The sequence below is a fragment of the Schistocerca nitens genome, chromosome 2 (genome assembly GCF_023898315.1).
Source record: "Schistocerca nitens isolate TAMUIC-IGC-003100 chromosome 2, iqSchNite1.1, whole genome shotgun sequence".
NCBI lineage: Eukaryota > Metazoa > Arthropoda > Insecta > Orthoptera > Acrididae > Schistocerca > Schistocerca nitens.
Genome location: NC_064615.1, coordinates 839,289,082 through 839,314,858, shown reverse-complemented (window position 1 = coordinate 839,314,858; position 25,777 = coordinate 839,289,082). Strand labels below are relative to the sequence as shown.

At 41.0% G+C, this 25,777-nt stretch overlaps 1 protein-coding gene across 1 annotated transcript in view; it reads left to right on the top strand.

Annotated features, from left to right (window-relative positions):
* LOC126235380 (glutathione S-transferase D6-like) overlaps nucleotides 1-23,942 on the top strand; it is a 35,152-nt gene extending 11,210 nt beyond the window's left edge. The window contains exons 2-4 of the mRNA XM_049944102.1: nucleotides 15,856-15,994; nucleotides 18,639-18,800; nucleotides 23,796-23,942. Of these exons, the coding sequence (XP_049800059.1) occupies nucleotides 15,856-15,994; nucleotides 18,639-18,800; nucleotides 23,796-23,942 (448 nt within the window). The remainder of the gene's footprint in view (nucleotides 1-15,855; nucleotides 15,995-18,638; nucleotides 18,801-23,795) is intronic.
* Nucleotides 23,943-25,777: the final 1,835 nt, after the last annotated feature.

Below are 25,777 nucleotides of genomic sequence, written 5' to 3'. Positions count from 1 at the left end.
CCGGATCTACGCACCCAAATTGCGTGAAAATGTAATCACATGTCAGTTCTAGTATAAATATATTTGTCCAATGAATACCCGTTTCCCATCTGCATTTCTTCTTGGTGCAGCAATTTTAAGTGCCAGTAGTGACCAAAGGCTGCAGTTCGTGGAATTATCTAAAATAGAAGCTGCGTACACACTAGCCAGTGGCATAAAAATCTTATCATATGATAATTTTATAAGTGAAACAACTTCTGTATAGCTACTGTCAATCAAAATAACAAATCAGAAAATATGGCTTCACGTCACAGTCTGTCAAACACCAAGACAAATTCAGTTAATCTACGCCAAAAATATTTTCAGTCAATTATCAGGTTTCATTGCTGTTACTTCTGTTGAAATAAATCGTAGAATTCACAGTGTAGATCAGATTTAATTTTATTTGAAAAGATAAGCGATTTGGGCTTTACAGCCATCATCATTTCTACAAGACGACAACTAAAATAACGTATTTCAGCACTTACAAAACATTAACATGAACTTATTTCGTTCATACGACTAATTAGTACGCTCGTTACCATATGAGATGTTCTTAGTGCTTGTGTATCAAGGTGGCAGGTCTCCTCCATAATTCAAAGTGAGCTAATTTCAGTTTTCATTCACCATTATGCATTTTGGACCAATTTATAGCACTGACATAGTTCGTCGAATCGAACACTGGTTGCAGATTCCATGTACCTCTCTTTGAGTCCATTGCGCCAACATCACTTTACTCCTATAATTTCTGCAAAAGCTGACAATGTTCGTAGGAACATTGTGGTTCATCTGTTTTGTATTGTACATACAACTGATTTGCGAAAACCAGCTTTCGAATCGAACACTGATGGAACGACAATGTTCCTACGAATATTGTCAGCTTTTTCAGAAATTATAGGATTAAAATGGTGTTGGCGCAATGGCCTCAAAGAGAGGTACATGGAATCTACCATCAGTGTTCGATTCGAAGGCTGGTTTTCGCAAATCAATTGTATGTACAATACAAAACAGAGGAACCACAATGTTCCTACGATCATTGTGGTTCCTCTGTTTTGTAATGTACATAGGATTGATTTGCGAAAACGAGCCTTCTAGCCTTGACGGTTCGCTTCACATGGACAGCTTTCTTAAAAGCAAGTTGTCCTCCCACACTATAGTTCAATTGATTTATCTTGGCGGTTCGCGCATGCCCGTCCAAACGCGGGAGATTGCTGCGTTGCCAGTTGTACGCACCAAGAGAAGCAGCGCCATAGTATAGTTCGCAAACTTACGTTTAGCGAGGGGGGGGGGGGGGGGCGCAGTTAATGAAGTAAAGCCACCACGGCCGCATTAACCCTTTCGCTGCTACAGAGACGTGCTCCCCGCATTCCGCGCTGTGTGCGATTTTGTCATCACTGCACTGCTCGCCTGTGCAGACACACGGTGTTTCGACTGCTTTGACACACTTTATCATTCGATTTCACAAAAACTATTTGGCCAAAAAATTTGATTTTTTCACATCTTCTTGACTGATACCTTCCCCCCATAAAGCACTTAATTTTATTTCGATGTTCAGTTATTGTGCAGCATTAGATGTGGTAAACCATTGCACGAAATTTTGAAGAATTTGCAAAGTTAAAAGTCCATAGCGTATACTTTCCGAATGGTCGATTTTAGTTGCCACTAGAAATTTCAAAAAATTACATTCAAACGAATAAAATTCATGAAGTAAGACACTTCGATATTGTTTTTAAAATAAAGAAAATATTAAGCAACAAGCAAGGTTTGAACTCAAAACCTTTCACTCAGCAGCCACAACCTGTAACAATTACGCTAACACAACTTGTCGTTCAATATATCTCCCAGAGGACTTTAAAATATTACGCAAAATACCGACAACACTGTTGGTATGATTATGAAGTACAATAGGAAATAAACAATTACCGCTGTTCTTTATTGCGAAAAAGCAGTTAGTGAGAAGGATACAAACACTTTTCCTTGCTATCGCCTGAATTAGGAGGCTTATTGCTTGTTTGGTTTAATTAATTAATAGAATATGAAGCAATTGGTATAAAGAACGCTTTTTCCAAACTTTCTATAAAAGAAAGTCTGCTATCAAGACATTGCTTTTGTTCTATTACTTTATTTATGACTGAACGTTTCGAAAACTGAAGACACTCGTCCGTGCTCTGCACTGCAGTCGAGTTCTGGCAACGTCGTTCTCTGTTCATTGGCTGACTGTGTTTTGTGACGTCAGATGCGCAGAACGAACCTAAACTCGGCCGCCGTCATACGAGGGCTATTCCGAAAGTGAGGTCCGATAGGTCGCGAAATGGAAACCACGGTAAAAATCAAAAATGTTTTATTTGCAACAGTTAGATACACCTTGCAGCTACTTATCTCCATAGTCGCCGACCCGACTTAGACGTGTATCGTAGCGTTGTACCAACTTTCCCATACCCTCGCTATAGAAGGCAGCCGCCAGTGCTCTCCGCCAATTCTCTACGCTGGCCTACGGCTCGTTGTCTTGTGCCGAAATGTTGTCTTCATAACCAGCGGTTCATGTGACCTGAGCTGAAACTCAGAGGGAGACAATTACGGGCTGTATTGTGGGTAATCTCACATTTCCATTTGAAAACGATGCAGGAGCATCTTCATTGCCCCTGCAGAATGCGGCTGAGAATTGTCTTGAAGACGAAACAGCACGACAGTTATGTAATGTTAGCTGCATAGCTTCAGGGGAAATTTCTCACCAGGCCCCCGTACTTGGCGGCAGACACTATTTTCTAGACATCTTTACGCACTCACTGCGAGCTCAGAAATGAGAAGAGCGACGTGATGCTAACTGGGGTTATACTAGAGACACTACCCAACACATCTGTGCAAAGCTTTATCGGATTTTCATAGTCGTTTCCATTTCGTGACCGATCGGACCTTACTTTCGGAATAGCCCTCGTAAGAGACGCACACTTTAGTACGTGTTTAGAGCGGTTCTCCAACGTTACTTATAAAAAACTGCAGACATTAGGAGGCTTCTGCATAGAATGAAGACATAACAGAACTGCTTAGCACCTCACTGCTGTTCATACACTTAATAAATTACGAACTAAAAACATTCAGTAGGTAGAACAATTTGAAACACCTGTTACAAAAAGGAGGCAAATATTAAAGTGGTTAGTCATTTCAATGTCGATAACCCGAAGAAGTTCGGTTAAGGAAACGACTTATGCTTCGGTAGATATAATTTCATCTGATGATGTTAGGTTGGTGGGGCGCTCGACCGCGTGGTCATCAGCGCCCGTACAATGTCCCAAGTTTTACACAGTCCAGTTTTTTTTTACATAATCCAATGCAGCCAATGTCACGATTGACAATAATGATGATGAAATGATGAGAACGACACAAACACCCACTTCCTGGACAGAGAAAATCTCCAACTCGGCAGGGAATCGAATCCGGGACCCCGTGATCTAGAGGCACCAACGCTAGCCACTAGACCACGGGCTGCGGACAATTTCATCTGAGGTGAATCCTTTCCCACGACAAATACACAAGGAAGTAGTACATAAAAAGATTACATTCTTACAAATGAGGATAGGAAAGTTGCCAGAACTGTCACTGCAGATCGAGAATACGTTAACAGCGAACAGTTTGAGACATATCTGTGCTTTTCTGTAATCCTGCACTTCAAAGAATTCTTACACGCCCGTTGTATTACGACACTTCGTCATTGAGTCATTACTCTGCGGAAAGTGGCAGCAGTACCTGTCAAGCAGGTGCAGTCAGTCTTTGAACACAGATTCAACAGATTTCCAGATATCTTCGCAAACTTTTTACTAGATAACGCGGAGAATGCAGTTTCTTACAGTTATGGAGATACCTATGCTACTAGAATCCTTAAGTTGCATTAAGCAAATAATTCGTCGTTTAAAATTATGTGAAGCTGTCAGTTTCTAACCCTTTCGGGAGAAACAGATCAAAGGTCTCTGCCCGAGGCCGGGTCAGATACCAGCACTAAAGTGCTACGTAGTTTCATTGTAGCGTGCAGTCAGAACGAAACTCAAATGTGTATGAAGTACTTTTTGTTAGCTGTTTTTTATATTGTGTTCGTATCTATACATCAGTAAATGGAATAATGTGAATTGGGCTCTTTTAGATACTGTTCACGATCAATACATCTTTCTTATTATTTACGATTCAGTGTGAAGCATCTAGGTGTATGCTTCGTAACTACGTACGTAACAATATAACAAATAGAATTATTACCTCAGGGATTTATCACAGATGGAAAGCATGAGAAATTATCGTGGAGTCGCGTTGTGAATATTGTATGCAACTGTTAATATTTCTTTGTTTAGTGGTCTTTCTCTTTAATGCTTCAAAAGGTATTAGTAAAAGATCGGCCGAGAAGCGGCTTAAAGAAATCACTGAACTGTAGTTCTGGTTGAATTTCTTGATATTTTTACAACAACTGTTATTGCTATATTTGAAATTTATTTGTAGATTACGTATATGTCGTACTCGGAGCCGTATCTCGTGCAGGAAGCTGTAAAGCAGTTTTTAAGCAACTTGCTGTAAAAAATGTACATTTGTAAATAAGATTCGCTGCCACACTTTGTCGACAACGTAATTGCAGAATGTCTTTTTACATTTTTCATTATTACTCATAGTTACTAATCTTTATTTAATTATTTTACTAATTGACATTCCCAGGGGCACACGGTACAACTTTCGCGAACTTGGACATGCGAAATCACAGACTGTTTGAAATAAAGTAGAAATTATAGGTATTGCGGATACATTAGAATCATCAATTACGTCAATCGGTGTGGCTAGAGAACAGGTGTTTAGCATCTTACCCCAAATAAACTTCGGGATTTTACTAATACGAAGTTTTGTCTTAACACAATTCTGTGGGTGCTAAATTAGAAACAGAGAGCATGTCACGAGCTGTTTCTTTTTGAAATCACGATGGCACTCCGCAATGAAGTTTATGAGTATGTGTGATGTAGTCTGGCTTAGCGTAACAGTCGTTGCTGACTTGTCTGCCATTCTGCGAGCTATCTACCGCATACAAGATAAGGACTGCTGGCTGAAATGCCCATACACACATCGCGCCGCCGTAGCTGTTCAGAGTTGTTGTCTCCAAAGGGCGTCGCTTCTGTGTACGGTATGTTCTTGTTTCCTGCTGGTATCTTGACGTCGCGTAAATGATTATTTTGATGTTAAATGCCTTATTATCTCGTGGCCAGCAGAATTTCTAGAACCAGAAAACTAATGGAATCCAACAAAACAATAAGCACTGTATCAGATTGACTCGTTATTAAAAATCGTCAGCTTCTGTGTTGGTAACGACTGAAAACTGCGCTGGTCGGGTTGTTGCTTTGATTCCCAGGAGAATGTGTTCTCTGTTTTTCACTGATGAGTATGTGATTCAGAGCGTAACCAATAATTTAAACTGATAGTGTGGCCATGATACGTCATTCCTAACTACCCAAAGCATATTAACCCGCGTCTAACTTCACTGGGTTTTGAATCTTTCACTTGTAGAACTCCAGTTACCATCCCTTCTTCTCACCTTCTTTTCTCTGGCCTTACTCCGTATCGTCAAAGAATCGGCATGTTAACCTAGATTTGGCAATGTTTGTAGAAGATGGTGGCTGGACACCTTTCCTGGTGCCACACCTTTCCCCTTAGGTAAGGTCTAGTGTTATCCAATGTGAATGTGTGTGAACGTTTTCGAAGCGTCTGCGAATCATGTTACTGAGGAGGAACATGGTTTCTAAGCTGGTATTCACCTAGTCCGATGTGGGAAACCGCCTAGAATCCGCACTCGGTCTCGCTGGTACTCCGGCCTCCATCGTTAATAAAAAAAAAAATGGTTAAAATGGCTCTGAGCACTATGGGACTTAACATCTATGGTCATCAGTCCCCTAGAACTTAGAACTACTTAAACCTAACTAACCTAAGGACATCACACAACACCCAGCCATCACGAGGCAGAGAAAATCCCTGACCCCGCCGGGAATCGAACCCGGGAACCCGTGCGTGGGAAGAGAGAACGCTACCGCACGACCACGAGATGCGGGCCATCGTTAATCCGCCAGGTGTGTTCGATCCGCGGCTGACACACATCCCCGAATCCCTGAAGAGGCTAACTAATGCGCGCGGCTATCTCTTTTCATGTCAGATCATAATCTTTAAATGTTCATGTCGTTATGTGTAAGTACGAGGGCTATTCGGAAAGCAAGATCCGATTGGTCGCGAAATGCAAACCACAGTGTACCAACTTTCCAGCACCCTCGTCGTAGAAGGCAGCCGCCTCTTCTTTCTGCCAAGTCTCTGCGTTGATCTGCAGCTTGCTGTTTGTGTCAAAACGTTGTTTTCATAGCGAGCAGTTCATGTGAGCAGCGATGAATATCAGAGGTGGCCAAGGCCTGGTTGTATTATGGGTGATCAAACACTTTCCGTCGAAAACGCTGCAGGAGTGATCTCACTGTCCCTACAGTTTGTGGCCGAGAACTATCATGAGGAAGGTAACACAAACGCGAAATGTGTTACAGGCGTCATCTACGAGGGCTGCGCTGTTTTCCAGAAATCTTTACATGCCCATTATGCGTTCAGAACTGAAAAGAGCGGCGAGACCCTATCGACGGACATACTAAAGACATTTGGTGTGACGTCACGTGTGCTTCACTGCTGTTGAAATAGCTCGTTAATATTTTATAAATTTTAGACTTCATTTACTTATTTTAAAGTTAATTTGTTTTAATACTTGCGTAAAAGTAACTTATTAGTGGATTTTCATTAATCTCATTCTTTCTTCCTGTGTTATTGACTCGAGTGGTCTGTTACTTGTGAGTCTGCTTTCGTCGTTCGTCTAAGCCTCGCGCCTCAGTAGTGTGTTTACATTTTGCGGCGTGCACTGCAGCTGTAGCGGTTATAAGCTATGTACTGACAAACTTATTTGTGCTCTGTAATACAGTTATTAAATTTAATAGATTTCAGCGATGTTGCGTGCCATTTGTGGCGAAATAACGACTTAATAACCGTTTGTATCGTTCGCTCGCTGTGTTTTAGAGAGTTTTCAGTGTGTTGAAGTCGTTAGTAATTTTCATGCTTTGAATCGTCCCCTTAGAACAATTATACAAGACTGTGCTTACACTGACACACAATATTTTTAGCGCAACGCAATCTGACTTTCAAGAATCCCTACAAAAGAATGGCCCTGACTAACATTAACCTATACGTTTCACAAATCACTTACCTCACAAAAATCTTCGTTACTCGAACTACTGCAATACAGCGAGCGCCACTACTGCCAGCTAAATAAAAGATTCAAACTACGGAAGGCACTAACTACTGATAGGCATAGTTAGCAAATGAAAGATTTTACTAGAGAACAAACAATGTATTTACCTTAATAGTCATCAAAAGTCATCATATATATATAGTAGTTCATAACATCCAGTCTTACAAATTTCAAAACTCCGCCATCTCTCTCCCCACATCCACCACTGCTGGCGGCTCACCTCCAACTGCGCAACGCTACGCGCTGTTAACATCCAGCTGTCGCTGCCCAACACTACAATGGCAGACAACAATGCAAACTAGCCACAGACTGCACACAGCACAGCCAGTGATTTTCATATAGAGCGCTACGTAACGTTGCCAATAAGAAAACATAAACAGCCTACCTACAGCTTTAGTTTTCAACTGACGTTTATTATTCTTTCTAGTGAAATATTTCAGTAAAATTTTCATATAGTGTTTTAACTTCGCTTAGTGTTACAGTGGTAGTTTTAATTTATTGTTTGTAGCTAATAATTTTGTGAAGTTTTGCTGGTATTGGTATTGGCTGTGTTGTAGTAGTATTAATACAAGTAGCTGCTTTCTTAGTAGGCAGAGAATTTCGAGACCATTATTGTTAGTTCTTAAATAGTTCTACTGGTGTAACTGAACTTTGGTAACTTAGACGTATAGTTTTTTTTCAGTAACTGTAAAATTTACCATGAGTGAAAAGTGTGGGCTCTGTCGTAGGTTTGTAAGTAGTGGATTACGGTGTGGGATTTGTTCAAAGTATTTTCATTGGGGGGAATGCAGTGGGGAAGCCAGTGGTCATTTTAGGGAGATCCTTTCCTGGGAATGTAGAATCTGTAGTAGAAACAAGTTAATAGAGGAGCAGGAGCGTAAGATCTGTGCCCTTCAGGTGCAGTTACAATGCGCAAAGAAGGAATTAGGTGGGTTGAGGAGGGTGAAGGGTGGTGGGGAATGGGAACTGGCAGTTAGCAAGAAGGTAGCTAGGAAGAGGAGGCACTCAGACAGTTTTACTTTGCATACCTGCAATAGATACGACCAACTGTCAGAGCTGAGTGGAGAGAAGCCTCGTGTAGCCGTAGATGTAGGTAACTTGCAGCAGTCCTCGGCTATTAGGAGGCCTAGGTTAGTTGCAAAGTCTAGCAGAAAGAAGGTTCTGCTGCTAGGTAGTTCCCACGGTAGAGGTGTGTGCCAGCAGTTGCAGGAAGTGTTGGGGAGTGAGTACCAGGTCACCAGCATTGTGAAGCCTAGTGCAGGGTTGGCTCAGGCGTCTGAAAGCATGGGGGAGTTATGTAAGAATTTTACGAAAGAGGATCAGGTAATGATAGTGGGTGGTGCAGGGAACAGCCTCGATACAGACGGGGAATATGATGTCAGTGGTGACTTGGTTCAGATAGCTACTCAAACTGGTGGTACTAATGTGCATTTCGTGCAACTGTTTCAGCGTCATGATTGGCCTCACCTTAATGTGGCTGTTCGGCGCGTTAATGTGGGGCTGGGGAGGGCACTGATGGCGGAGGGCATGGATCACCTCTCAGTGGTGCCAGTTGGGTCTATCAGTAGATGGGGTTTCACTAGGCATGGCCTGCACCTCAATAGGTATGGGAAGGGGAGGCTGGCTAAGCTTATAGGTGACAGTGTAGTGGGTGGTGGTGGTGTGGGTGGTGGTGGTGGTGGTGGTGGTGGTGGTGGTATCACTCATGGAAAAATTCCTATAGTAGTTAGAGCTGCACCTTTTGTAGACTGAAGTCAGCTGATAAGTACACCTGCTTAAAGGAAGTGCCTCTAACTAAGGGCTCACCTCCAGAGAATATAATATTTCCAAGTAGAGAAGGAATTAGCATATTTCATCAAAATATAAGAGGTATTAGAGATAAAGTTAGTGAACTGCTAATAGATTCTAACTCTGAAATTATTGGTATATCTGAGCACCACTTAAATAATTTGATAATTCAGAGGCTTCCTTTACCAGGCTACAGATTAACTGGCTGTTTCTCAAGGAGTTCCTTGCGGGGTGGGGGAGTGGCTCTGTACGTAAAAAACAGTATTTCATTTGAGACCATAGACGTATCATGATACTGCACTGAACAGATATTTGAATGTTGTGCAGCATTAGTTGAATTTAGTGAAACTAAACTTCTAATTGCTGTTGTTTATAGGTCCCCTAACTCCGACTTCAGAGCATTTTTGCTTAAGCTAGAGAGGGTTCTTGATTCACTTTGTAGAAAGTACCAGAAAGTAATTCTATGTGGTGACTTCAATATTAATTTTGTACATGATTGTGCAAGAAAAAGGATGTTGGTAGATCCCCTAAATTCATATGATCTGATGCAAACTGTGTTTTTTCCAACTAGGGTGCAGGGGAATAGTAGCACAGTCATAGACAATATTTTTATTCATTGTTCATTACTAGATGGGCATTCTGTTAGTAAAAGGGTGAATGGCCTTTCAGACCATGATGCACAAATTTTAACACTAAAAGGTATTTGTACTCTAACCAATGTATTTAATTACAAACTACGTAGGAAAGTTAATCCAACAGCAATAGAGAGTTTTTCAAAACTTGTCAAGGAACAAGAGTGGCAAGATGTTTATAGTGCCGACAATATGGATGATAAATACAATGCTTTCCATAACACATTTCTCATGCTCTTTGAGAGTTGCTTTCCATTAGAACATTCTAAACGGGGTACTAGCAGTAATGGACAGCCCGGTTGGCTGACTAGTGGGATAAGGATATCATGTAGAACAAAGTGGGAATTATATCAAAATGTTAGAAGTAGTCACAATCAATCTACAGTAGCCCATTACAAACAGTATTGTAAGGTGCTTAAAAATGTTATTAGCAAGGCAAAAAGTATGTGGTATGCATATAGAATAGCTAATTCACAGGATAAAATTAAATCCATATGGTCAGTTGTGAAGGAAGTGTCTGGTCAGCAGCACAAGTTTGACGATATAAAGTCAGTTTGCAGTAATAATATTTCTGTTACTGACAAATCAGATATATGTACAGTATTTAACAACCATTTTCTGAGCATTGCTGGTGAATTAAATAAAAATTTAGTATCTACAGGAAACCATATAAATTTCTTAGCAAATGCCTTTTCGAAATTGACGTCTGAAATACTACTCTGTGATACAGACAAGAGGGAGATTGAGACAATAATCAAATCACTGAAGACTAAGGACTCTCATGGTTATGATGGAGTGTCTAGTAGAATATTAAAGTACTGTGCTGCACATGTTAGCTGCACATGTTAGCCCTGTATTTAGCCATATTTGTAATTTTTCCTTTAGGAATGGTCAGTTTCCTAAGCGATTAAAGTACTCAGTAGTAAAGCCACTTTATAAAAAGGGACAAAGGGATAATGTAGATAATTTTAGACCTTTTTATATGCCATCAGTGTTTGCAAAAGTTATCGAAAAGGCTGTGTATGTAAGGTTAATTGATCATTTTACATCACACGATTTGCTATCAAATGTACAGTTCGGCTTTAGAAGTCGTTTGACAACTGAAAATGCTATATTCTCTTTTCTCTGTAAGGTACTGGATGGGCTAAACAAAACGTTTCGAACGCTTGGCCTATTTTTTGATTTAACAAAGGCATTTCACTGTGTTGATCACACAATATTGCTCCAGAAGTTGAACCATTATGGAATAAGTGGAGTAGCTCACAATTGGTTCACCTCTTACTTTAGCAACAGGCAGCAGAAGGTCATTATTCACAATGTTGATAACGGCTGTGATGTGGGATCTGAGTGGGGTACTGTCAAGTGGGGGGTGCCCCAGGGATCAGTGTTGGGGCCGCTCCTGTTCCTTATTTATATAAATGATATGCCCTCTAGTATTATGGGTAACTCTAAAATATTTCTGTTTGCTGATGACACTAGCTTGGTAGTAAAGGATGTTGGGTGCAACATTGACTCGTTTCAAGTAGAGCAGTACATGACCTCAGTTCATGGCTTGTAGAAAATAAACTAACGTTAAATCATAGTAAGACTCAGTTTTTACAGGGGGGGGAAGGGGGGGAAAGGGGGGGAAAGGGGGGGGAAAGGAAAGGGAAAATAAGAGAATTTAGTTCTAAATTCGATCGAGGGTTTTCATACCTCACAGGCTACTCATTCACCAAAATTTGGGTTTTATAACTAATTTTTTTTATTTTTTCTCACTATGTTTACCATATGGAAAAAGAGAAAATTTCTGTGTTTCATAACGTCATAGATGAGAGTGACATTCTGATTTACCGAGAGAGGTGGCGCAATGATTAGCACACTGGACTCGCATTCGGGAGAACGATAGTTCAAACCCGCGTCTGGCCATCCTGATTTAAAAACCTCCTGACATATGGAAACTGTGTCCCGGACCGAGACTCGAACTCGGGGCCTTTGCCTTTCGCGGGAAAGTGCTCAACCATCTGAACTACCCAAGCACGACTCACGTCCCCACTTCAGAGCTTCAGTTTTGCCAGTTCCTCGTCTCTTATTTCCAAACTTTACAGAAGCTCTTCTGCAAACCATGCAGAACTAGCACTCCTGGAAGAAAGGATATTGCGGAGACATGGCTTAGCCACATCCTGATTTAGGTTTTCCGTGATTGCCGCGCGGGATTAGCCGAGCGGTCTGGGGCGCTGCAGTCATGGACTGTGCGGCTTGTCCCGGCGGAGGTTCGAGTTCTCCCTCGGGCTTGGGTGTGTGTGTTTGTCCTTAGGATAATTTAGGTTAAGTAGTGTGTAAGCTTAGGGACTGATGACCTCAGCAGTTAAGTCCCATAAGATTTCACACACATTAGAACATTTTTCCGTGATTTCCCTTAATCGCTTCAGGCAAATATCAGGATGGTTCCTTTGAAAGGCACGGCCGACTTCCTTCCCCATCCTTCCTTAATCCCATGGCACCGGCGACATCGCTGTTTGGTGACCTCCCCGAAATCAGCCATTCTGCACATTGCAGTGACAATTTGTTTGTCGTATGTTGTTGTACCTGCATGATAATGAGTCGTTATAACATACTTTGAATGTAAAACTGTGTATATGTGTTTGAAAGGCATTATTGCATTTAAGTTGGTACAAAGTTAATTTTCTGTTGTCATCAACTTTCATTCTCGTAACTGGTTTCATGTGGACTACCACATTACCCTCCACCGCCAAGCTCGTCTTTGCAGAGCAGCATTTACACCACGAGGTTCTAAATTATTTGTTGGCTATAGTCTATACTCTATCTCTCCACAACATTTTGTCCTCTACGTCTCCCTCTAGTATCGCGGAAGTTATTCCCTGAAGTCTTAACGTATGTCGCATCAAGCTGTCCCTTATTCTTGTCAGAGTTTTTCATTTATTCTTTCGCGGGGAATCTCCTAATTTCTGATGTTATTAGTCCGTTCAGTATTAAAGATTCTTCTGTAATATCATGTCTCAAACGCCTATATTCTCTTTTTTTCCGGTTTCCCCACAGTACATACAATACTGTGCTCCAGACGTACATTTTCAATAATTACTTCCTCCCGCGTGGGGTAGCCATAGGAACTTACCACAAATTTCGAAATTACTTCCTCAAATCGATTCCTGAATAGGATATTAATGCTTAATTTCTAAACTTTTAGATGTCAGAATTCATCACTTCAATCATATAACTTCACCACTCGCCCCACCAACAGCCATAAAAATCACAAATATCGATTTTTGGAAACTTGTGATAAAACTTACAACGAGAAATCAGTTTTTTCACAAAATACTGTTCTGGAATTGAAATATGTGAAAGATAATTTTTTATAATCAAAACAATAAAACCACAACATTTCATTGTAGCTGCTAGGTGAACGTGTGTCCAGTAAATTGACTTCCACAATGGGAAAAAGGGAGCGTGGTGGGGGGGAGGGGGGCCTTAGCAAGAGGAGGCTTCTGCAGACGTGCTCCATTTTATTAAATCTCTGGAGCTGACAAGGGAACCTCCCCATCGCACCCCCCTCAGATTTAGCTATAAGTTGGAACAGTGGATAGGCCTTGAAAAACTGAACACAGATCAATCGAGAAAACAGGAAGAAGTTGTGTGGAACTATGAAAAAAATTAGCAAAATATACGAACTGAGTAGTCCACGTGCAACATATGCAACTTCAAGGTTAACATGCAGCCAGGAGCGCCGTGGTCTTGTGGTTAGCGTGACTAGCTGCGGAACAAGAAGTCCACGGTTCAAGTCCTCCCCCGAGTTAAAAATTTACTTTCTTTATTTTCGCAAAGTTATGATCTGTCCGATCGTTCATTGACGTCTCTGTTCACTATAATAAGTTTAGTTTCTGTGTTTTGCGAGTGCACCGCAAAACCGTGCGATTAGTAGACGAAAGGACGTGCCTCTCCAATGGGAACTGAAAACATTTCATCGCAAGGTCATAGATCAACCGATTCCTCCACAGAAAAACACGTCTGATATATTCTATACGATACTGTTGACGGCATGTGCGTCACATGACAGTAATATGTTGTCGACCCACCTAACTTGCACGCTTGGCGAATGGGTAAAAAGATTCTTCTACCTTGCCCGATTTAGGTTTTCTTGTGGATGTGATTATCACTCCCAAAAGACAGACGGACAGATAATAATTGTCTGAAAACAAAAAATTAAAATTTTCAGCCGCGAGAAGACTTAAACCGTGGACCTCTTATTCCGCAGCTAGTCACGCATACCACCCTTGAAGTTGCATATGTTGCACGTGGACTACTCAGTTCGTATATTTTGCTAATTTTTTTCATAGTTCCACACAACTTCTTCCTGTTTTCTCGATTGATCTGTGTTCAGTTTTCCAAGGCCTATCCACTCTGCCAACTTATAACTAAATCTGAGGGGGGTGCGATGGGGAGGTTCCCTTGTGAGTACGGCGTTTCGGCTCTTACTGGCCGAAATAAAGCTCTATTGGTAAACCTCTTCAGTAATGAATGCTGTTTTTAGCCGTATTTAGTCTGATTGGTCTGGTAGTTATATCGTCCTTGCCTCTTCCGTCACGAGTTGTTTCGCATCCAAAATACCACAATTCCTATACTTTGTCTGCTACGTGGTCCCCAATTTCAGTGTTAAATTTATCACTAATTTCATTTTATTTTGGCTTATTCTCAATTCGTATTCAGTTTTCAGGATATTTTCATTTCAATCAGCAGCTCCTGCAGCCTTTCATTACTTTCACTGAACATAGCAATGTCATCAGAGAATATTATTCTTCACATCCATTCATCCTAAGTTTCGATTCTACTTCCTAACCTTTCTTTAATTGCTGTCACTGCTTCTCCGATCTACAGGTTGAACAGTAGAAGAGACTCTACCCGTGCCGTATGCCCTTTTTAAATCGGGCTTACTGTAAAACTGTTTTCAAGATGAATTAGATTACTCGTACAGCTGTAGTCGAAGCATAAAATATGTTGGAGGGAGCTGTTGAAAGAAGAGTATATGAAAAGTTTCTACATGAACTTGTGCGTAACGACCACCACAGTAAATTAACCATCTCACTGTATGATAACGAGAGCAACTTGTAGCGTTGTTAACTCATGTAAAAATCACATGCAGCTTGTGGTGTAGAGTAGTGGTTTGCGTCATAGATTGTAGGGTCCTGAGTACATTTCCCGGCCGGGTCGAAGATTTTCTTCGCTTGGGGACTAGGTGTCTGTCCCAATCATTTCATATCATCTGCATCAGAAGGAGGCGCAAGTCGCCGAAGTGGTGTGAAACAGAAAGACTTGCATCAGGATCCTGAATAATCCCAGCCTGGGCCACCTGGCCGTTGATGCCATGGGATCGTTTCATGCAGAAGCATTAAATGAGTAGATGATACTCCAACACGGCATAAGAGGCTGCCTCGCAGATTATACACAGCAGTTAAGAAATTGTGTTGTGAATCTAGCTAACGCAAATAAGATTGGAATTCAACGTGCCGTTGATATCGAAGTTATTAAAGCAAGAGCATAAGAATGAAGAAAGAAATAATGTGACCATGGTCTCGTTTAATGAACCCACTCGGTATCTCTTTAGATCATCACACCAAAGATTCTCCAGATTTCGTGCAATATAGACACAACAAGGTAAAAATTTCTTACAATCTTTTAATGTCACTCCACTTCCACAAGTTCCAAATCTGCCGGAGAAGTGTCTATTGTCACTCCGGGAAACGTCAGCATTTCTCAGTCTGTGCCTTCACAGAATTTTGGTCATCGGGAAGGAACACTACTCTGACCCAATAGCGAAATTTTAGTATTGAGCACACTTCAGAAATGTAGCTAAGATAGGACTGCTAAACTGTCTTCCAGATTGCATCCAAATATGTGAGCAGTCCCAAATATAGGCTTATAACAATGAATAGTGGGATTGTACTATTAGTTCTTTTGTCTTGTATTTCTGCAGTTAATATATTGCAGTTCAGATAATCTGACTTTAGTATCGTCTCATCACTCCTACCACTTACTTATTATATTTTGTCTCTTAGTGCTTGATGATTTTTATAATACTCTCCATGGCTGTTCTGTTTTCTGGACGTTATTATTATTATTTTATTTTTACAGCCATGCCATTGCAATGTATCTGACATCAAAATACGGGAAGGACGATTCTCTATACCCAAGGGAGCCTCAAAAGCGAGCTCTTGTTGATCAGAAGTTGTTTTTTGACTTTGATATTTATGGAGCTGTGGAAAATATCTGGGTAAGTGTTGCGATGGTTCTAGCTACAATAATGTTGTAGTATGTGAAAAGCTCATACATGTTAATGAAAACCTGTTAATTCACAGTTTCATTATTTTTTTTACTGCCGTTACTGATTTCTGTCTGCTTGCACCTCGTCTGGTGTTACACTGTCCAATACTATGTAATGCAAGTTTCAAACACAACGAAGGAACGCAAACACTAGCCTGAAACCATACCGCATGCTAACAGGTGATGAGCTAGGAATCGATAATAGAAATTGTAATTTTCAATGGTTTTGTTTTAATTATTTACATATCTCCCACAGGCTATCCCAATTATTGCGAATTATAGCAGTTAATTGCTTCGATACAGCGCTGTTTCATCAGTAACTATCAAGTCAACTGAGAAATTCATTCCCTTATCTTCATCTTCTATATCTCCTAAGAGGTTACCCGCTCTGTTTTTTCATGAATGACAAATGTTCATTTAAAATGTACTTCTCCACACTTTTGTCAATTATTTGTTTACACACATGTTTGTGTTTTAATATGAGCACTGATTTTAGTGTAACATTTCCTAGAATATATGCTTAGAATGCTAAATGACGCGAAAAAGGGGTATATACTTTTTACGGTTCCACTGTAGCCGCTGACGTGTGCATAAGCCTTTAATTTATTACATAGTTTTTCAAAAATTTATCATTTTCAGTATTTACGATTTTTTAAAAGTTTCCTGTCTTTAATCATTTGCGCTCTTGCCTATATTTTTAAAAATACCAGTTTTACATGACTGACCACAGTAAAATAAGTAGAGGCATAGTGCGTTGTTGTTCACCCATTTGGTCTATGTCTTCCTCCTCTTTCTCCCACCGCCTTTCTCATTCTCCTGTACACCCTCCCTCACGTTCTATATAATAGCACAATGTGGTATTCTGAATTCAGTCTTTTTTACCATTGTGATATGTAGATTCATAGAAATACGTTAAATGACTTCATGATATTTAAAGAGCTTAACTATATATGTTTATACATCAGTACGAAGCTTTTTTAAATGAATTAAACACATATGAAGATAACAGCTAAGCTTAAATCGGTAAAGTGATTAATTGAAATATACGTAGGCGATAGGTGACTAAACAAGCAAATAGAAAAACATATTAAGTGCTTGAAATGTATTCGCAGTTGTGAATTCGAACAACCATCAGTTGTATAGTTTGTATAAGGGAATGAGAGCAATGAAACTTAGTGTCGGACCAGGACTTGAACCAGGATATACTACTTTACGCGAGCAGCCGCCTTAACTGCATCTTTTTTTTTTCGTAATTATTCAAATCATTTGGTCTGGGTGGACGTCACATGACACCCCTTCAAGTTCATTATTGAATATTGAATACTTCATTCAGGGTTTTTTTTTTTTTTGGTACAGAGGATAGCTACCGTGCCGGCTGCTTTGGCTATCCGTGTACGAGCCACGACCAGACCCAAAATTCCATGTTTCTAGTTCCTGCGTCTGTTCCTGCGTCTGTACTTGTACACGCATTATGTAATACAGGATAGAACACTGAAAGTCACTGCCTGGTATCGGCAGATGAATGGGATGTAGCAGTACCTGTATTGATAAGAAGAATGTTGCAGTATTTCCTCGGACATGCATGTATGTTCGGAGGAGCATCGTATCGTTCTTCCTAACGTCACGTGCACTGCAGTACTGTAATGAATTAGAGGTTGCGCACTACCAGTTCGCAGTACGTCAGTTTTCAAGGAACCACGCGACCGCTACGGTTACAGGTTCGAATCCTGCCTCGGGCAAGGATGTGTGTGATGTCCTTAGGTTAGTTAGGTTTAGTTAGGTTTAAGTAGTTCTAAGTTCTAGGGGACTGATGACATAAGATGTTAAGTCCCATAGTGCTCAGAGCCATTTCAAACATTTGAATCAATTTTATAAAACAGAATTGCCCACTGGATAATGTAGATAGGCACTGTAGGAATTTCTGGGAGAGAAAGGAAACAAATGTTTCAGGCGACAGTCTGGATTGGAAGTCTCAGCAACGATTTTAATGTAATCTATATGACGGGCAGAACCGTTTGTCAAGTGAGTGGTTAAGGGGTGTAGGGAGGAAGTTGTTTGTTATTTTACTAGACGGGAGAGGACAACTTAAATCCGAAGGTGTGAAGATGACACTACAAAATTTTGAAGATTAACTTGGACGTGTATTGTCTAGAGTAATGCACCTAAAAATCTCCAAGAAGTCTTATCCAGCTCTTGATCGAATGTCTGAGCATGATGGCAAGCTATTTTTCTTTTTGTTTGACGAATTTATGCTAGACACTTTCTTGAAAGGGTGAATGCTGATATTCACGTTTCTGAGCCAATATTATTCACTGAGATACTGCTGATTTTTACAACGCGTAACAGAATGAATGTTTTGTAATTAGTTGTCCATCTTCCTACCTGTGGCAGATAAGATCTGAAATGAGTCTCTTTATTAATGTTCTAACCATATGTAAGAAAACTGGTGCAAAGTAGCTCCAGTTTATCAAACTATAAAAATGTAATGTACAATTTCACTTATTTTTCACGTTTTTGTCATAATGAGAAGCTTTTCACTTAAATTTGCCTCTATAATTACTAATTAAGATCTGTGAATAATTTTTTGCCTTCAGGTTTCAGTTATGTCTGGAAAACCACCAGGACAGACACATGTGGATAAAATAAACGATGGGCTAGAAACTTGGAACAAAATGCTTGAAGGAAATCAATGGCTCGCCGGGGAGGATGTGACTCTGGCTGATTACTCTGCTGCTGTAGTCGTGACAACAACTCAGGTAATGTTGTTTTGTTTAGGCGCAATTAGTCTCTATTAGTGAACGCAAAAGTAAAAGGTCCAGTCACATTCATATGACCGCCGACTATTTTCGACGTCAAAGTACAACAACCAGTTACAGACGGCAGGTGACGGCACTAGCAGCTGTGACGTTTTGTCTCGGCTCGATGGTGATAGTTATCCCAGTCGAGATTTGGAAAGGCGTCTGTCGATCACGACAACACCAATCTGTAACTATTATAAAAACAAACTACTCGCACGGTTTGGTTATTTTTCAGATACTGTCTCTCAAAACTGATATCAACGTTTCGACGAAGCAGCACGCCGGAGTGTGTGCGTCGCCCTTGCTTGTAATTAAAGCAATGGTGTTCGATGTCTAACGATCTTCTCCACTTATAAATATAGCGACTGCACCACTCGATAACGCGATGACTCCCTTGATCTTAAATGATAACAAAAAGTCCTTTGGGTGTTTGCGACAGACTTTTCAGTTTACGCGAACTTGCTGACTGTAGTTCTTATGCCCGGTTTGAGAATGGGTATTCAAACGTTGAAAATATAATGTCTTGAATCATCAATCCCTCATCCAAGCCGATGCCACATCATGATTTAGTGAGGATATTGAGTTGTTGATTTTTATTCCTTCTTCAAGGCATCGCGTATTCAACTACTACACGACGTAATTCCAGAGATAACATACCATTGGGCAATGTTGAGAATGCGTCGTATTTCGATGTACACTTATTGCTGTTGACAGTTAAATTGTCACTAAATCACTTTTCACTGACTTTGACGATAGCTTCTGACAACACGGCGCAATTGTAAGTTCTTCGTGATTGCGTTTATCTGTTGCCTACTCAAGTCTAATAATTGAGTTTATCTCGATGATGAGTCTCTTTTTGTGTCCTTTGATGTTCGTGACTATTAAGTATCACGAAGGCTAAGTCCCATTACAAATCAGAAATCACACGAGTTATTTTTCTGTCACATATATCAAGTATCTCGATAGTTCATAGGCAATGTCCTGGTGATAAACTGTTCGCATTGACCCCGTGCCCATGGTCATGTTGTACAAATGGAGAAGATGTCTTAATTATTGACGACGCCTTTGGCACAATTGTTTTACTAATCTCCATTGCATGATGTAACTGTAGATTTTTTACTTCTGATGAAGGTATATTTATATGTACCGAAACCTTGGTCAAGAATATTAATAAATTTTTATCCTGCAACTGTTTTGGTTGTCATCCTTTATCGTGAAAAAACATTTTTGTTAATCAAACTGTCAAGAGTGTAAATTTTGTTGTCAGTAGCTGTCATCACTGTCAGGATGAGTGATTTATCTATTTCTTTTTGCAACAAAATGGCGTTCATTGTGTGTTCTATAATTGGGGTGTTACTCAGCGGAGGATACACAAAGCATGTTGTTGTCGCAGTGCAGAAACGGAGCGATTTATCTGATGTCAAAAACGGCTGATCATTGACTTTCAGGCCAAACATGGAAGCATTTCCGAGACGGCTGTTTCTAATCCGTCGTGTTTAAAGTACATCATGGAAGGCAAAATAGCACTATCCAAACTGGCGCGGAGGCAACTGTAGTGCACCGCGGGCCATAGATGACAGGGGTGGACGACGGTTGGGAATAGGTGTACAGGCGACTAGACGTGCTACTAGACGGAGCAACTGACTGCTCAGGTGAACCAAGAGGCTACCAAAGTGTCTTCTCAACGACCATTTAGCGAACGTTACTGCGTATGGGTCTCCACAACAACTACCTGGTTCATGCACTCCTGATTACTGCTGTTCATTGGGGACGAAGGCAGGAATTTGCAAACCAGTGCCGCAACTGGACGTCCACATACTGGTGACAGCTAGCCTTTCTAGGAGAGTTCCGTTTTATGTTCCATCGGACAGATGGGTGCTGGAGTCTGCGGAGGAAATGTCTGAAATCAAAGACCCTGCACCAATTATCAGAGGAAGAGTGTGCAATAGTCTGGGGAATGTTTTTGTGGCATTCCGTGGGTCCTCTCGTCATTCTGGAAGGCACAATGGATCAACACACATATACAGCTATCCTTGGGGAGCATGTCAATCCCTACATGCAGTTTGTTCCTCGGCACAATGGCACCCACCAGTAGAACAACGTAACGTGCTACATAGTTCGGAGTTATGTGCACGTTCCGAAGAGCACCAGGGTGAAGTTACCGTACCTCCCTGCCACTGAGCTTCCCAGGTTTCAGCTCAGTCTAGAATCTAAGCTACCACCTCGATCAACTGTTTTCGCCCTGAATCCTCAACCGAAGAGCCCGAAACGGGCATGGCTCCACATCCCTGTCGCTACCATCCAAGGCTCATTGACAATCTTCCTGCAGGTCTCGCAACGGTACGTCTTGAAAAAGATGCTCATTCGGGCGTTTGATAGGTGGTCACGTTATGTGACTGGACTGTACAATAGGTAATACTTTAATGTCATGGTTGTTATAAGAGAATTGAAATTGCCATGTTGACACTGCTAGATCCACCTCATTCCTCTTGATTTACTGTATTAGATTACGCCTCTTAAGACAGAATCCTCTTTACTGCTATGAGTTCCCTCATTTACGTTTCTTCTGAATCAATGTAAATGCTTTGGTTTCCACTAATTATATTATAAGATTCTACTTCTTGTTTCACGTGTTTATGTTTTTTGTAATATGTCATTTCTTATACAATTCCTAATAACTTAAAAAACTAAAATTTAACGGGGGAAAGAGAGCTCAGTTTATACTCGAATACAGTTTTCGTCGTCGACATAAGCATTATGATTCAAGAGATGAGCGTCTAGCGTGGCACTGTAGTAGTATATAAATCAGTCAGCCTTTCATTAAATGCGATCATTATCATTCTAGGACTCAGTCTTAAGTATCTACAATAGGTATATTTTGTTTTTAGTACTTTAAGTCTGATCTCACAGCACGTTTCAAATTCCTTGCGAGAATCGTCTAGGATTGATAAATCACAGCAACGCTAGTTATACTTCAGTACCTGACGGCCCTAGGATAACAAGAATTCACGGAACTAACAAAGTCTACTAAACTGATGCCCGGCGTACTACGAACCCAGTAAATTTATATAGTGGTTTTCAACGAAAAATCCATAACAATGTCTCCAAACGGTGAAAAAAATTTTTTTTGAAGTGAATCAGGAACTTTGATCTTCCGCGGCATACCGTCTTCCAAGCAGAGCAGATGACTGGACGATAGGCAACACACAATGCCGACGAGTGCCTGTACCCTGCTGCCTCTTAGGGGCGTAACTAGGCTTAATCGACGCCTAGGGACTCCGGTAAGCATCCCCGAACAACGATGGAGTAAGCCTGCGAATACGTCCCGCCCGTTTAGCTGTGCGGTCCAACGCACGGCTTTCCGGATTAGGAAAGAGCGCCCGGTCCCCGGCACGAATCCGCCCGGCGGACTTGTGTCGAGGTTCGGTGAGCCGGCCAGTCTGTGGATGGTTTTCAGTCGGTTTTCCATCTGCTTCGGCGAATGCAGGCGGGTTCCCCTTATTCCGCCTCAGCTACACTATGTCGGCATTCTCCACGTGCGCTTACACCACCATTACTCTACTACACAAACGTAGTGGTTACACTCGTCTGGTGTGAGACGTTTCCGGGGGGGGGGGTTCCACCGGGGCTGGTGTGGTGTGGGGCGGCGGAGGGGTGAAGTGGACTGCGGTAGTCGTCGTGTGATTATGGACCACTGCGGATGCGGCGGGGATGGAGCCTGTCTGTCGTTACTAGGCCCCCGGTTAACATACAATACAAGCCTGCGAATACTATAGTGTAATGCATTTCATTTTTTCCAAATTTTCCTCCATCAACAGCTACATTGCAATGATTTTTAAAATCAGTTTCCGAATATTGTCTACAAAAACTGCCAAATTATGCGTCGTTTCTGTGCAATACTTTATTTCTGAATAAAGCGTCAATTGAAAATTCAATCTCTCATCATTTAGTGCGTTCTTTCAAGACTAATGGGAACACTAACAGCCACAAGCAAATACAGTTTGCAACAGAAAAACTACCGTAGTTATTGTAAGACTTTACATTGGGCTTAAGCAACCCAAGAAGGATGTTCCGACCACGCCAGACATAACTACACAGATAATTTGATATCGTTTGATACATCGTTCATCTTGCAACCTCAACAGACATGAGAAATCTGGTCGACTCCCTAAGACAAGAAACGGCATATGACATAGGTTTGTGCTACCATAATTCCAGATAAACTTCAAGGTGTAGCACTTATACCTATAATAGCTTAGTAGAATGTATGTGCTCAAGGTCAACACTTCGAGCACATGTTATGATAGTCATTATATTAAACATACGAGTTACATGTCTGAATACTTTCGGTACAGCAGGGAAGAGGTTTATGGGGCATCGCCTCACGACGGGAAGGCGATTTACAAGCTTCCATCTTGTACTGGCAGAAGTGAAGCTGTGAGGAAGGGGCGTGAATCGTGCTTGGGTAGCTCAGTTGGTAGAGCACTTGCCCGCGAAAGGCAAAGGTCCTGAGTTCGAGTCTCGGTCCTGCACACAGTTTTAATCTGCTAGGAAGTTTCATATCAGCGCACACTCCGCTGCAGAGTGAAAATCTCATTCTGGTTCCATCTTGTTAATCTTTGGTCAAGTTGCGCACATGATGAGTTGTCGAAGTCCTCTTATAAAGGTTTCTCCACGTTCACAGAACGTTGGTGACAATTCGAGAGCTAAAGATGTTAAAATTACATGTATACGTTAGAAAATTCGCTACAGAGGCATGTGTTTCAACTTAGCGAAAACTTTACGTCGTTATGTTAACTAGGTCTGAATGATTTTAATGTTCCCTATCTGAGCTTCTTCACCCTGTAAATACATTGAGGCAATGCTACGGAATTCTGTTTTGAAAGTCTCCAACATAAATGTGAAATTGTTCATTTACTCAGTAATAATCTATTGTGTTATTCTCTGTTACAGGTTATTCCAAAAACGGAATTTAATCCATACAAGTACAAAAATACAGCTGAGTGGCTTTCACGAATTGAGAGTTGTAATCAAACATATGTAGAAGAGGTGAAAGTGTTCCGTGAAGCCATGCAAGCTTTTCTAGAAAAGCCTAAATAAAAACAAAATTTATAATATATGTACCAACCACTGTGTTGCATACATTTAAACAAAAAAAATTGTATTAAGAGTTAATTAATTAATTAAAATCCTGAATCTGTCCTTATAAACTTTTTTAGGCGAAAGTATGCTGTAGTTTAATAGCAGTACTTGGTGATAAACAATCAATGGTTAATGGTTTCACTCGTTAATAAATAACTTCGTATTAAAATGTGTTTAAAATAGAAACTGTGCTACTGTTCTCGAGGTAGACTGAGCTGCACACCAGCTAGAATCCTGCGCCGATTTGTACAGAAATACTTGACGGTACCTACACTTTCACTTCAAACGACATCTGCATGATGTATTTAAGTCGATGGCTAAAAGTAGTCGTGGTATTCCCTTGTTCTAGTACCTTCTTCCGTTTTATGTAGCTTATCATCTCTAGGTAGCATTTCAAACCCTAGCGAATTACGATTGCCACGTCAACGACCTCAACACAAAACGATGAAAAATTTCTTACTACCTCTCAGTACAATACACGCCTAAACCATCAGATACCTCAGTTTTTAACTTTTTATGGCGGCAGTACAAACTATTTAACGTAAGAAGCATATGTGCACACTTGCTATTGCGAACATAAAAATCTTGTGATTTTACAAGCGTCCGTTATTAGGTGCAGTTTATCTACTTTAACAAGTAAATTCCCTAATGTTCATCTGTTATAACTTGACTTAATTCCCCAACAGATAGACCAATTTCTTCCGAGACACCCCGTGTCCAACTCATCAGTGTTCCACTCCCAATGTCCTTACGTTAAACTCTAACCATGCACTCTTTCTGCGGTGTCAACACCAGTAATAGACTTCCTTCTTGGTTATGTAAACAGCCAGACGTTACAATTACGTCTGGAAGGACAGCAAAGAGCGAAATTTTGCTTAGCGTGCGGATACAGTGTAATGCGACGAACATAATTAATTCCTTAGGTGATTCGGGTGATATAGTGTGCGAAATTAGTACATATGGTTTTCATCTTTATCAGCAACAAATCCTGTACCGAAGCTCGTAATCGAGTCTAAATGTCCTTGGATGACAGACAAGCTCTGTAGAGTAGTAAATCAATCGTAGTTGTTGGCGTGTAGCTGCATGCTACTATCTGGGCAAATTGTGACCAAACGCTTTCAGTGAGCTGGGGATCTAAGAGAACGTGGCGGCCAGGGTACCAGTCGACCGCCCTCCGTACGTATGTCAGAGCAGTTTGAACAATATGCAGTCTTGCCGTATCTTACAGAAAATCAACGTCACGGAGACCTCAGTCATTGGGCACCACCAGCAGCTTCTATACGTCAATAACATAGCAGCTGCTTTCGCATAGTCAGTAAGGTATAGAAACCAACTATGTGCACAGCAGGGATTCATCTGAAAAGACGAAATTATGTCACTCTTGTGCCCAAGACTGTCTCTGGGCAGCTGCATAAAAGAAATCTGCAACAAAGATCGCCAAGCCGACAGTCCATAGCACAATAGATGTAACACTGTGTGGATACTTGCTTCTACGAAGATGTGTGACTTTTGGAATAATATATCAGTCATCTCTGGAGCTAGTCGTATTGGGTCGCTTGATCCTGCGTGGCGTTTAGTATGGCTCTCCTGAACCTATCGGTTCTCTACCCACATGACGTGTGACCCTGACGAACTCTACCAACAAAATTGTGGAATGATAAACTGTTGTCTCGATAGGCTTCGATGCCGGCGCTATCAAATTTCCAAACTCGTTGGAAATTGTTTCCATTCTTACATGAGGAATAACACGTCTCTTACAAGTAACTCACATTCAGATACGTTTGCTGGATGAG